Source organism: Poromitra crassiceps (genome assembly GCF_964638095.1).
Source record: "Poromitra crassiceps genome assembly, chromosome: 3".
Lineage (NCBI taxonomy): Eukaryota > Metazoa > Chordata > Actinopteri > Beryciformes > Melamphaidae > Poromitra > Poromitra crassiceps.
Window position 1 is genome coordinate 42,256,780 of NC_139625.1, and position 14,883 is coordinate 42,271,662.

The 14,883-nt window shown below is 43.8% G+C and overlaps 1 protein-coding gene across 1 annotated transcript in view; it reads left to right on the forward strand.

Moving 5' to 3' along the window:
- Nucleotides 1-1,510: 1,510 nt before the first annotated feature.
- The window catches only part of LOC310773677 (chloride intracellular channel protein 4), a 45,975-nt gene continuing 32,602 nt past the window's right edge, over nucleotides 1,511-14,883 (forward strand). Inside the window, exon 1 of the mRNA XM_083633602.1 lies at nucleotides 1,511-1,812. Coding sequence (XP_083489728.1) covers nucleotides 1,744-1,812 — 69 coding nt within the window. The 5' untranslated portion in view covers nucleotides 1,511-1,743. The remainder of the gene's footprint in view (nucleotides 1,813-14,883) is intronic.

Here is a 14,883-nt window from a genome sequence, read left to right on the forward strand (position 1 = left end):
GCAACATCTTTTATGCGTCTCGTCTCACTGTCTGCATCTCTATTCCTCTCTGTCTCTGCTCTCAGGACATTTTGTATGTCCGGGATACTCAACTTGCGGCTCGGGGGCCAGATGTGGCCCGCGATAGGGGGCGGAGTGGCCCCCCGACCATTTTCTGATTCACAATGAAAACTAACATTAAATAAAGTTTGACTGAGCTCCAGCTAAATTGTCAAATATCGCTGCCTGCTCCCCGCCCAGGCATGCATAACTAACTTAACTTGACCAAACTAATTATCCTGTGTGCACAAAGTTTTCCAACTGACCGATCCTTTATTGATTTGTTTGGGGCGAGGGTTTACTCTGAGCAGATTTGAGAACTGAATTCAAGTGAACAAACTGAATTTCTAACTTTGGTTGTTTCTTTTTTATTTATTTTTTTACTCTGACCTCTATTTTTGGTGAATAACATCTAGTAGCTTATGTTTGATCATTTGGATCTGCCTGTAAAGGACATTTTTCTTCTGACTTTAATCTCATTAAAATCTGAATGCTGGCAATGTTTTTCCTTTATGTTTTATGTATTGTGACACTGGTTTTGTTTGAGTTGGTTTTGTTCCCTTTTCTGTTTTGAAAAAATGAATAAATTCTAAGTTTCAAAAAAATTAAATCTGAATGCTGATTTTTTTTTTTTTTTTTTAAGATTTCTGAGTTTAATCTGAGAATTAGCTAGGCTACTTTAATCTCAGAATCCTGATTTCCCCCCTCGCAATTCTGATTCATTTTTTCAGAATATTCTGACTACACTTCAAGGCAAATCCCAAATCAAACTATTGATAGCATAAAAATGCCACACTAACCTTTGAATGATAATCCAAGGTGATAGTTCAAACAAACCAGAGTTTTTGTGTGTGTTCGTGTCTCCATCTGTTGGGCACTCAAAGTCTTTGCAGTTGGATGAATAAGTTTATCTCTGTCAGTTAGTTTATCTCTTCAAAAAGCCACCGGAGTTTTAGGGGGTTAGTTGAAAGACATTGGACATAAGCCGTGTAGCTAACGCGAATTGTTACACATTTATCTTTATTGTTATTTATTGTTCAGAGATATATTGCACTCCGCTCTATACTGCCCACCTGTGGTCATGTTATAAAAAGGCTTCAAGTACAAGTAGGATGCATGAAGAGAATACTCCTCAAAAGACCCATGTGGTGTAGTGCGTGTGAAATGTTTGTCACTGTTGGAGTCTGCGCTTTTTGTGCTGTTTTAAGAAATCTAATGTATAAATGTATGCAACGCCTGGATGCATCAGATAACAGCATCATAGCGGCATCGTAGTGACATCATAACTGCATGGCTCTCAGCCATCTCAGCAGACATCCTCCTCCCGGCCTCAAGACTCCCCTTCTCCTCAGACCCTGCCCACATTTTCCCCGTTTGGTCTGCAGATGACATCACGCCTTTAAATTCCCGTTGCTCCTTCCCTCAGCGATGGTTTTATAGCTTGCACAACACCGTACTAACGTCTCCGGTCTGTGGCGAGTCTACCGCTGCCTTGTTCGCTTTACATTAACCAGACTTTCTGCTGCTGCCAGCAGCGGCCCTGCCTGGGGAAAACACAGCGGTTATCCGGCTTCAGTGCGGAAAAAGGGGGGGCGGAGTAGAGTCGAGCTTCATCGGGCGTGGTAGCAAAAAAGATACATTTTTGTTAAAGTATTTGTTCGCAAAACTTAAAAAGTAATATTTAACGCTAAGATAGTGTCCACCATGTCTCTGTCGGTACCGCAGAACGGAATAAAGGCGGACAACGAACCCGTTATCGAGCTCTTTGTGAAGGTAAGCCCACTCCTGCAAAGTCGCATCATGGGAGAAGTTTTATTTTTGAACACTAAACCTATCTCTACTTCTTCAGTTACTTGTGACGAAAGCTTGATTTCTCTGCCGTGGAAAGGAAAGGAAATTATCTGCTAGTTTTCTCTTTTTTTTTTAAGACCAACATAATGTTATTTCACTCCAAGGGTTGTCCTCCAGAGCGGCCAGCTTCATGAGAACATGCAGCTTTAGTGGGGATTTCTCTTCCAGTCTGGGATCCATAACGTTAGCCCCTCCATGGCCATGTGGAGGCTGCAGTGTCACAAGCAGGGCGGATGCACTTTTCTCCCCACAACGGGGGAAGAGAAGCCAGCCTGCTATGCTCGACATTAGGCGCTTATTTGTTTGGTGTAATTATAACAAAAGCTCAGTGGTTAGCATTTCATTTAGTCACTCACTGGATACTGTACAATTACATTGTTTCATTCCGGACAGTCGCAACTACGTGGTAGCTTTATGCACTGTCATCAGGTCATCACTCACTGTCTGACAACAAGGGCGGCTTGGACAGAATTAACTAATTTACAATGGATATTATATCTATATATCTATCTATATATATATATATATATATATAATATCTTATATATATCTAATATCTAATATATATATATACCGGTGTATATATGAGAGTGACTGTGACTGGTTGCTGTATTGTTTAGTGGGCAGCAGAATTCATCATTTAATATATATTTGGTGATAAATATGGGAGCCTCATGGTCATGGATAACCTTTTGGAGACCTATTTTTTTCAAATATATTTCTTGGCACAAGCCCAGAATACTGTAGCACCTGCCATAAAACGCAACCCATCTCATCCAGACAGCAGTGGTGGTGATGATGATGATGATGGTGGTGGTGATGATGGGAGGAAGAAAGAATGTCTGTTTTTCTTTCTTCAGCCTGTTGCTTTGCAAGGCGGGAAAATGGTAGTGGAGAGAAAAGGGGGAGCGGTGTGGTGGGTGGGACCCCAGGGAACGGGGGAGTGGGAGGGGGATATGGGGTCCTGAATTGGGAGAGTGTGTGTGTACATGTGTGTCAATGGTGATGGTGATGCAGATGCTGCATACAGATGCACAAATGGAGGTACACTCAAAAGATGGTTATATGATCAGATCTACACCATAAGACTACAAATGGATAATTGTAATGGTATTTCTGCGTCACTTGGCGGTGCAGTGGAGAGAGACGGGAGGATAACATGTGACAAAGTTCCCAGGCTGGGTTCAAACCCAGGCTGTGGCAGTCACGTGGCCTGCCTTGGGCTGTCTCATATTCTCAAAATTGGGATGGCGAAAGACAAGTGCAGAACGTGTAATCTGTTACACGTTGGTTGTAAATAAGGGTGACATTAGGCATTTTTTATTTGTGCTTTTCCTAGTCTTGACTCTTTATGGTCAGTAGACAGACATGGACATAAAGAAGACATCTTGTTTTTTTTCTTCCTATTTGGCTCTTTAGAGAGGGTCCTTTGTTGTGGATGAGTGTGAAGGATTGATGAACGTCAAGCCTCTGTCCAGTGTGTCCCTCAGGCAGCGTAGTGGCAGAGCAGATGGGTGTCTTTACTCTTGTCAGTGTGCGTGCAGCACGTTGTGTACAGAAGTTTGTCACGTTGTGTGTCACACTGTCAGTGTGTGTGCAGCACGTTACAGAAGTTTGTCACGTTGTGTGTCACACTGTCAGTGCGTGCAGTACGTTACAGAAGTTTGTCACATTGTGTGTCACTCTGTCAGTGTGCGTGCAGCACGTTGTGTACAGAAGTTTGTCACGTTGTGTGTCACACTGTCAGTGCGTGCAGTACGTTACAGAAGTTTGTCACATTGTGTGTCACTCTGTCAGTGTGTGCAGCACGTTACAGAAGTTTGTCACATTGTGTGTCACTCTGTCAGTGTGTGCAGCACGTTACAGAAGTTTGTCACATTGTGTGTCACTCTGTCAGTGTGTGCAGCACGTTACAGAAGTTTGTCACGTTGTGTGTCACTGTCAGTGTGCGTGCAGTACGTTACAGAAGTTTGTCACATTGTGTGTCACTCTGTCAGTGTGTGCAGTACGTTACAGAAGTTTGTCACATTGTGTGTCACTCTGTCAGTGTGTGCAGCACGTTACAGAAGTTTGTCACATTGTGTGTCACTCTGTCAGTGTGTGCAGCACGTTACAGAAGTTTGTCACATTGTGTGTCACTCTGTCAGTGTGTGCAGCACGTTACAGAAGTTTGTCACATTGTGTGTCACTCTGTCAGTGTGTGCAGCACGTTACAGAAGTTTGTCACATTGTGTGTCACTCTGTCAGTGTGTGCAGCATGTTACAGAGGTTTGTCCCATTGTGTGTCTTTCTCGGTCAGTGTGTGCAGTATGTTACAGAGGTTTGTCCCATTGTGTGTCTTTCTCGGTCAGTGTGTGCAGTATGTTACAGAGGTTTGTCCCATTGTGTGTCTTTCTCGGTCAGTGTGTGCAGTATGTTACAGAGGTTTGTCCCATTGTGTGTCTTTCTCGGTCAGTGTGTGCAGTATGTTACAGAGGTTTGTCCCATTGTGTGTCTTTCTCTGTCAGTGTGTGCAGTATGTTACAGAAGTTTGTCCCATTGTGTGTCTTTCTCTGTCAGTGTGTGCAGTATGTTACAGAGGTTTGTCCCATTGTGTGTCTTTCTCTGTCAGTGTGTGCAGTATGTTACAGAAGTTTGTCCCATTGTGTGTCTTTCTCTGTCAGTGTGTGCAGTATGTTACAGAGGTTTGTCCCATTGTGTGTGTCTTTCTCTGTCAGTGTGTGCAGTATGTTACAGAAGTTTGTCACGTTGTGTGTCTTTCTCGGTCAGTGTGTGCAGCACGTTACAGAGGTTTGTCACGTTGTGTGTGTCTTTCTCTGTCAGTGTGTGCAGTATGTTACAGAAGTTTGTCCCATTGTGTGTCTTTCTCTGTCAGTGTGTGCAGTATGTTACAGAGGTTTGTCCCATTGTGTGTGTCTTTCTCTGTCAGTGTGTGCAGTATGTTACAGAAGTTTGTCACGTTGTGTGTCTTTCTCGGTCAGTGTGTGCAGCACGTTACAGAAGTTTGTCACGTTGTGTGTCTTTCTCTGTCAGTGTGTGCAGTATGTTACAGAAGTTTGTCCCATTGTGTGTCTTTCTCGGTCAGTGTGTGCAGTATGTTACAGAAGTTTGTCACGTTGTGTGTCTTTCTCTGTCAGTGTGTGCAGTATGTTACAGAAGTTTGTCACGTTGTGTGTCTTTCTCTGTCAGTGTGTGCAGTATGTTACAGAGGTTTGTCCCATTGTGTGTCTTTCTCTGTCAGTGTGTGCAGTATGTTACAGAAGTTTGTCACGTTGTGTGTCTTTCTCGGTCAGTGTGTGCAGTATGTTACAGAAGTTTGTCCCATTGTGTGTCTTTCTCGGTCAGTGTGTGCAGTATGTTACAGAAGTTTGTCACGTTGTGTGTCTTTCTCTGTCAGTGTGTGCAGTATGTTACAGAAGTTTGTCACGTTGTGTGTCTTTCTCTGTCAGTGTGTGCAGTATGTTACAGAAGTTTGTCACGTTGTGTGTCTTTCTCTGTCAGTGTGTGCAGTATGTTACATAAGTTTGTCATGTTGTGTGTCTTTCTCTGTCAGTGTGTGAGATGGCCTCTCCGGGACCCTCGCGTGGCTCTGTTTTGTGTATCAGGGGCTGACACATCCACATCCATTATAGATGTCCCAGGTTGTGTATCATTGTTCTCACTGTGCTGCGTTAAACACAGTCATGGGAAACAATGGCAGGCATGCAGGTTGCCATAGGCACACTGCTACAAGCCCGGCCTCTGGGAACAGCTGATAACGCGCTGTGTGTGCTCTGCACATAGGCCACTGTCAGAGCTGTCAGGGCCACATATTGAAGCTGCCTCATTACACATGTAAAGCTTGAGTTGTCACTATGTCTGTATGAACTGAGAAGCGACTAGAGGACCTGTTGACCCACTCAAAGTAGCTGACTGTCCGGGATTCTGCAGACTAGACATGACTAGACAGACTTCGCATGCTCACTTCTAGAGTGGAGACTCTGGAGATGATGCGCCATGGCTACACTTTTTTGGGAGGGTGTGACCAAACTCATGGCAACTCATGTGCTTCGCGTGCCTGTGTCCCTTCTGTGGTCTTCCGCATGTGTGGCAGGACCAAACGGTGACCTGGTCCAGGCAGGGCCCGAAATTAGAGCCCGCCACCCGCTAGGGATGGGCATTTCTAGCAAAAACACTATTCGAAATTCGCTGGCCAAAGTCGACTTTTAATCGAAATTCGAAAATAAATAAAAAAATGTAAAAAAAATTAAAAATGTAATTTTTTTCTTTTTCTTTTTTTGTGAGTTAAATGTTGCATTGTCTCCCCTGATTCTAAGTATAGTCGAATCGCTTGGTTTGAGCAAGTAAAACAATTTTTATAAGCATTTTAAGCAAGGTTTATGGAAAAATGAATGGCGGATGAAATCCCATGAAGAGGGAGAGGTTGCTTATAAAAATTGTTTTACTTGCTCAAACCAAGCGATTCGACTATACTTAGAATCAGGGGAGACAATGCAACATTTCACTCACAAAAAAAAAAAAAAAAAAAAAATTCAATAAACGAATTTCGACTTTCAATAATAAAAGTCGACCTTGATAATAACAACGATTATTCGAAAATTCGAAATTCGATGCCCATCCCTACCACCCGCTAATGGCGGGCATATTTTAGCTTTGGTGAGTGACATGAGAGGTCTGTCCACCACGTGGCGGGTAACAAAATAGTCATGTAAAATAATTAAAACTGCGGTGTGTTTTGGTCTTACGACAGTCGCCTTTATTGCAGCCCCCAATCTCTCCGGCCTCATTTTTGGCTTGTTTATGGACGTCACATCCGCTACTCTTCTGTGCTGACTGGCCGTGGCCATCTGCATTCTGCAGCGCCTGCTTGCACTGCAGGGAGCTAACGTTACGCCGGTCCGCCTGCTATACTGTAGCTAACGTTAGCTTAATATAACGTTAAATGGGTTACAATGTGGAACCATATCGAGGGAGTAAGCTGGCCGCTAAAAAGAAAACCCACCGCGGCTTTCTCCGACGAAAAGGATGAAGCGGCAGCGAGAGCGGGACCACCTGACAAAAGAAAGTTTCGAGAGGAGTGGAAGTTTGGCGATAGCGGTGTTTCAAGAGACTGGCTACAGTATGATGCTGGGGCTGTAGTGATGAGTTATTCCGTGTGCCGCAAGTATGCCAAAAAGAAAAATAGAAACAACACGTTTGTCATCGGTAGTAAATCAATGAAGCTGGAAGTTCATTTCGGGCCCTGATTCAGACCATTGGATTTAGACCAGAAACTGGAGTATGTTATAAACGTTATAAATATAGTCACGTTATAAACAACTAACCAAAGCTGGGGGTCCGTGTGGAAACAGTGTTACTCGAAATGGTTAAAAGTTAAATCAATTTGGTCATTCAGTGGCGTTTTACTGCAATTGTAAAGTAAGTAGCGTTAGCCGCTAGCATTAGCCAAAGTAGCTGACTACCCATAATGCATTACGGCGATAAGAGAGACAGGGCAAATTCGGAAACTCCCCCGGCAGCCGCTAGGGGCAGCCGCCCCCTCTCCAAGTACTTCCGTGTAGAATTACTCTATTCAACCAATCAACGATGAGCAGGAAGCGGGAGATTCAAGCCTCACTTTCTCCTATCAAATCCCAATCAGCTCGCTTTATCCAGATCTTATTAACTATCAATGTGTAAGAAAGATATTTAGATGTGCCCGCCTGCGCAGATCTCTTCTCATCTTTGAGGTTGAAGAGGTGAAGCTCGTCATTGTCAGTTTATTGCCTGTAGTAGTTGTGATGGGGCAGTACAACCCTTGACCCCCTCTCAGTCTCAGTACAGCAGATTATATATTCTTCAGTTCACACATGACTCAAGTAAATAGTCCATGCCGGTTTGCTGTCAAGTCGAGTGTGAATTCTCACCACCCCCCCCTTTTTAGTCACAGTCAGCTCGTCTACACATCACATGACTGCTAAAGTGGTACTTTAAACCCAAATGTTCTTATTTATGTGCTGCCTGGGGCCAATGACAGATGTATTATTGCAACATGAAGCCAAAAGGGATCGAAAAAAAAAGACTGCAGACTGTATCGCTGTTGTCGTGTGAAAACCTTGTAACTGTAATTTTGGTGATCACTGATTTTGTTTTTTCCCCTCAATATTTTATTTTAAATTTTTTATGGAACAATACACGAGACAATACAAGACAAACATGCTCAGACACATGAAAAGAAAAAACAAACATGCATACATCATCGACATTCAACATTGCAATGTGGTGCTACCAGCCGCTCAAGGTGCTTATGTATGTAATAGATAGGATGCATGGCATCTCACGCAAGGGGTCCACAAGACACTAGGGCTGCCCTCGACCAAAGATAATCCTGGTCGACCACAGAAATCGACCACAGCTCCGACCAATCGATTGGTCGAAAAAACTGAGGTCTAAAAAATAATAATAATAATAATTTTGCAGTGTACTTTTTGTTTTCATTTTTTGCAGTGTACTTTTTTTCTTATTTTGTGCAGTGTACCGAGTTACCGACTACTGAGCGCACTATACCCAATAGCTGATAATTATAAATAAAAGCTATTTGCAGCGTTGTAACTAGGGATGGGCATCGAATTTCGAATTTTCGAATAATCGTTGTTATTATCAAGGTCGACTTTTATTATTGAAATTCGAAATTCTAAATTCTAAATTTTTTTTTTTTTTTTTTTTTTTTTTTTTGAGTGAAATGTTGCATTGTCTCCCCTGATTCTAAGTATAGTCAAATCGCTTGGTTTGAGCAAGTAAAACAATTTTTATAAGCATTTTAAGCAAGGTTTATGGAAAAATGAATGGCGGATGAAATCCCATGAAGAGGGAGAGGGGGTGACTTTGGCACCCCTTTGGCACTCAGACCTGAGCCTACTAAATATTTAATGAACCACTCATGATTGTCAAAACTGTTTTTTATTTTCGAAAATGTCAATGTCATGTAACATGTTCTTTACTTCAGTGGTGCAATGCTTGTTTGAGCTAAAAATCCACAGCAGAAGCTTTTTATATTAATTAATAAAGCCGTAGACTTAGAATCAGGGGAGACAATGCAACATTTCACTCACAAAAAAAAAAAAAAAAAAAAATACATTTTTAATTTTTTTTACATTTTTATTTTTATTTTCGAATTTCGAATTAAATTCGAATTTGGCCAGCGAATTTCGAATAGTGTTTTTGCTAGAAATGCCCATCCCTAGTTGTAACGTTACCGGAATGGACAGACTGATCAGTGTGCCATGCAATACCTGGCCACCTGCTCAGTTTAGACCTGTGCGATGGTTATGTAACGTTAGCACATGTGGCATGGTTAATTAGTTGGTAGAAAGCTAGATGGCTAGATAGCTTTTGCGATTTATTCCAGTAACATCTTATAACAGCCTGTCTAACATTACCGGAGTTGGAGTGTGAGTTAGTGTGAGTGAAAGCGGCTGGACGTCCAGTCTCACTGATGACTCCGTCTCATCTCATAAGGTGCGTACTGCGCTTGTTAACAGCTTGTTAACAGCTGATGGTGGCTGCGTGCTAGTCTGGCTAAACCCAGCCCCCACGTGACCTCTATGTGCTATCAGTCACGTGGAGGCTGGGTTTACCCAGGCTAGCTGAGTGCGTCCATTGTTTGCGCTGATAGCTAAGCCATTTAATTGTTAATTCCATCACTCTGCTGGTTGCTCTCCTTTCAGATAGCCTGCTAACTATGCCTCATGGATGGCGGCATTGGATTCGGGGTGAAAAAATACATATAGTCCTTTACAGGGATCGCGATTGGACCTTTTGTTTCTTAGAAAATGTCAACTTTTCTCTGATTGGATAGTTTGAGGTCGGCGCCAATTTTGATCCAATCAGAGTAAATTTGACATTTTCTAAGAAACGGAAGGCCCAATCGCGATCCCAGATAGTATATGTATTTTTTCACCCCGAATCCAATGCCGCCATCCCTGAGTATCTACGAGTTACGGTTGCGGAGATATGTCCGCCCTGCCTGCAGGACTACAGGAGAGAGATAGAGGACAGCGGGGGGTGGGGGGTTTCAAGTCACTGACCAAACACTCTATTTCAGTGATTGCTGTCAGAATATAGAGCCATTTAACACATTTGAACACAAAAACATCTCTGAATGCAGATTTAAGTCTTGAAACAAAATCCACAAAGTTTAATTTAAACATTAGTGTGGGATCTCTGGGTATGGTCTAGCCAAGATAAGTGAGGCAGTCCCTTGCCAATTTGAATGGGAGATTATCCAGGAAACCAGGAGTGAAGACATCAGAGAGAGGCATAAAGTCACTCTTCGTCCAGTTAATTCTGTATCCAGACGGATTACCGAAGGAGTTGATTCATTCTGGGGGGGGGGGGGGGGGGGGATTTCGTGTTTTAACTTCAACTGAAGGATTACATGGTTTTCCACAGCTTGAGAAAGTTGTACAACTCCTTGGGCTTATAAAACCTTTGAAAAACTAGTGAAAAGATGATATGATTTTGTGGCATAAAATTAGCATTTTGGTATACACAATTCATTGATCCACTTTTTCATCCAATCCCACTATCATTAGTAACTTCACCGGGTGAGCCTCTCCTCTCCTCTCCTCTCCTCTCCTCTCCTCTCCTCTCCTCTCCTCTCCTCTCCTCTCCTCTCCTCTCCTCTCCTCTTGTGAGCCAAGTAAGGTCCATCCCTCCGTCTCTTATTGATTTCACCACTGCCTGGAATCAAACATTGATTCTACTGAAAGCTGTTGTTCAGATTCCAAGGAGGTGGTTCGTCTTGCTTTACCTCTCCAACCGGATGATGCTGCTTCACTGCTGTATAGTGTTGCATTAAGTTGTTAATATTATGTTTATGCTCGGAGATGACATCCTTGCATTGGTAACATTCCACCATCAGATTTGTTTTAATTCCTTTTGTCACTTTTCCTATTTCTCCCCTATACCTTGAGCTGCATGAATTCAGCCGTGACAGCATGACGGAATCCCCGCCAGCATGTAAGGAACTATATGAAGGTACATACAGAATATAGATGAGTGTAGAGAGAAGGGCAAGCTGTTCCTCTCTAGATCTGTATGCATCTCTTGGCTGAGAGAGTGTGCCAAGGTCACACTACTGGCTGTAAAGGCCACTGCCTCCACACTTTCCACTCTCTTGCCAGCAGTGACAGATCCAGTAAACACTTAGGAGGAGGGCTCTTCAGTCTGGACGGGACGAGGGCCTGTCTGTGTTTGTGCATGTCCTTCACTGAAGGTCCTTCAAGACAATCCAGTGGAAACCATGGAGATGGAAAGCGGCAACATACAAGAGATGGCTCCCAACAAAGTAGCACTCCTGCAGGGGTAGTCTCGCTGGCCAGCCTCCCCTCCCTACCGTGAGAGGAGTCTGGCGGCGCAGGTCTCCATTCTGGAATTGCGATGGGCGGCACTTAGCGGCAGTGCCCGTGGAAAATAGTTTCCAACAATCCAACTTGCCATTTTCAGCATGTAGCAACGAGCTAGCGGGTAGGTTTCTGCCGTTAGCTTGCTAGCTAGTTAGCGTTGTTGTTTTCACTGAGGCGGCAGGGCACTATTTACAGGGACACACAGGGAGGAGGGAGCGGAAGCCGCTCTGATTGACATGGTCGGAGCCAATGACAGAGCTTGTAATAAGCCGGGAGCGGACATCCGGCAGCGACTGAAACAGTCGCTCCAATGGGAGAGCAGCTGTAGAGCAGGGGAGGGCTTATCCCAGTAGCCTGTTTCCGTGCTGCCAGACTCCTCTCACGGAAGGGAGGGGAGGCTGGTCAGCGAGACTACTGCAGGGGTGACGTGTGTGAACGTTCTGAAGGTCACAGACCTCCAGAGTGACTGTTCAACACGTTCTCACTCCGAGCACGTAGCATATTGACGCTTTGTCCCGTCCCTTGTGCGTCACTTGTTACTAACATGGTACCCTTGAGCGACACATGAAACGACTTGGGCTTTCCGACTAAACTCAATGCAAACCCATGGAAGTAATCTTTGACGCTTATGGCAACTGCTCCCCCATTAGCCTAACTGCTCCCCCATTAGTCAACTGCTCCCCCATTAGGGTCTGGGGGGAGGTTAGGTTTAGGCGTGGGGGGTGGGAGAGGTTAGGTTTAGGGTTAGGGTCTGGGGGAGGTTAGGTTTAGGCATGGGGGGTGGGAGAGGTTAGGGTTAGGGTCTGGGGGAGGTTAGGTTTAGGCATGGGGGGTGGGAGAGGTTAGGTTTAGGGTTAGGGTCTGGGAGAGGTTAGCTCCTTCAGTCCCTAATGGGGGAGCAGTTAACTAATGGGGGAGCAGTTAGGCTAATGGGGGAGCAGTTGCCAAAAGCGTCAAAGATGACTTTCATGGGTTTACATTGAGTTTAGTCGTCTTGGCTTTGAGTTTGTGGTACTAAGTCGTTTCATGGGTCGCTCAAGGGTACCATGTTAGTAACAAGCGACGCACAAGGGACGGGACAAAGCGTCAATATGCTACGCGCTCGGAGTGAGAACGGGTTGGACTCTTGAACTGAGGCTGGATAGAATCACTCGCCCTCATCAGAGACTGCAGTTTAGGACGCCTGTTGTCTTACGATTGGGTTCATGTGGCATTTATGAAGCGTTCGTTCGTACCTCGCCATTCACAGCGTAAGAAACAGCGATCACTGATCAATTTTGTGGCTGCAAATCCATCATCATTTAAATACCACACACCCTAATTATTCTGCTTTCACAAATCACACCCCTGATTTCCTGACATTGGAAGGCGAAATACATTCAAAATAGACACTTCTCTGACCCTGAAATATTAAATATAAGGTCGCAAGTAGGGATGGGGTGGGCATCGAGACCCGGTAAGGACCCAGACCCAGTTCTAAATTTCTCAAACCCCGAAAATCAATAAGGTCTGAGCTTATCGATACTGCTATCGAGATTAGCGCGTCCTATAATTTAATGTTATCTCTCGTCTCTCTCCCAGCACAGGCAGGGTCTGGAAATCCCCCCCATGAAGCAGCCAGCAGTCTCTTTAGATGGTCACTTCAAGGACTTAAAACCGAGTAAACCTTACCTGTTGTGTGCATAGATGACCAAATGTAAACTTGTAGAATTTGTTATTCAACTGTTGTGGAAATTGGTGTAAGGTTAAATTGATGTTAAAGGAACACTCCGCCCATATTCAACCATCTTTGTATCATTAGAACATCAGTAGTATATCAGAAAACTGTAAATGGTTTTGAAGTCTGTCATTTAATTTGACAGTTATTGAGTGTTAAAGTGTGGACCAGTGACTGGTCCACACTAACTCAAATTAATAACTCATTAACTTAAATCAACTCTCAATAACTGTCAAACTAGATGAATGATGAATAGTTTGACAGTTATTGAGAGTTGATTTGAGCTAATGAGTTATTACTTTGAGTTAGTGTGGACCAGTGATGTCACTGGTCCACACTTTAACACGCAATAACTGTCAAATTAAATGACAGACTTCAAAACAGTTTACAGTTTTCTGATATACTACTGATGTTCTAATGATACAAAGCTGGTTGAAAGTGGGCGGAGTGTTCCTTTAAGGAGTTAATCATATTGATGTGACCCACATTGCCTGCTTGATAAGTTGAATGCAATACAATGCAATACAATTGATGGACAAACCCCGTCTTTATTAGTCACAGACACGCATCAATGCAGAGGCACCGTCAAATGTGTCTTCCGCATTTGACCCAACCTGGCCTCTTTGTCCTCCATGCTGGGAGCACTAGCTAATAACTAGCCATGTGGAAATTGTTAGCTTTCAAGTTGCACACCCAGTATTTTAATGAGAGCATGCAAAAAACTAAACAGTGTAGCACTGTTTATATTGACATATTATATTAGACAATTTTTCGCCAGCATTGATTGCGGGGGCAGACCGTATAAACGAGGGCCAGTGTCCAGTCAATTTGGGGTATGACAGTCAAGAATTCTCCATAATCTTTGTCAGTCTTTTTTCTGTAGAGACTAGCAAATCTGGTTGTGTGCATGTGTGTCACGAGTGAGTAGACCTGATGACCCTGTGTGCTTCCTCAAACTTTATTTGAAAGGCCTTGAGACTTAGGAAGAGCTGTTCATGTCATACTGAGCTCAGCTCGCTGCCAACAATCACAGGCATGTCATGTGACATATACTGAGCTCGCTGCCAACAATCACAGGCATGTCATGTGACATACTGAGCTCGCTGTCAACAATCACAGACATGTCATGTGACATATACTAAGCTCGCTGTCAACAATCACAGACATGTCATGTGACATATACTGAGCTCGCTGTGAACAATCACAGGCATGTCATGTGACATATACTGAGCTCGCTGTGAACAATCACAGGCATGTCATGTGACATATACTGAGCTCGCTGCCAACAATCACAGACATGTCATGTGACATACTGAGCTCGCTGTCAACAATCACAGGCATGTCATGTGACATATACTGAGCTCGCTGTCAACAATCACAGGCATGTCATGTGACATATACTGAGCTCGCTGCCAACAATCACAGGCATGTCATGTGACATACTGAGCTCGCTGTCAACAATCACAGGCATGTCATGTGACATACTGAGCTCGCTGTCAACAATCACAGACATGTCATGTGACATATACTGAGCTCGCTGCCAACAATCACAGGCATGTCATGTGACATATACTGAGCTCACTGTCAACAATCACAGGCATGTCATGTGACATATACTGAGCTCGCTGTCAACAATCACAGGCATGTCATGTGACATATACTGAGCTCGCTGTCAACAATCACAGACATGTCATGTGACATATACTGAGCTCGCTGCCAACAATCACAGGCATGTCATGTGACATATACTGAGCTCGCTGTCAACAATCACAGACATGTCATGTGACATATACTGAGCTCGCTGCCAACAATCACAGGCATGTCATGTGACATATACTGAGCTCGCTGTCAACAATCACAGACATGTCATGTGACATATACTGAGCTCGC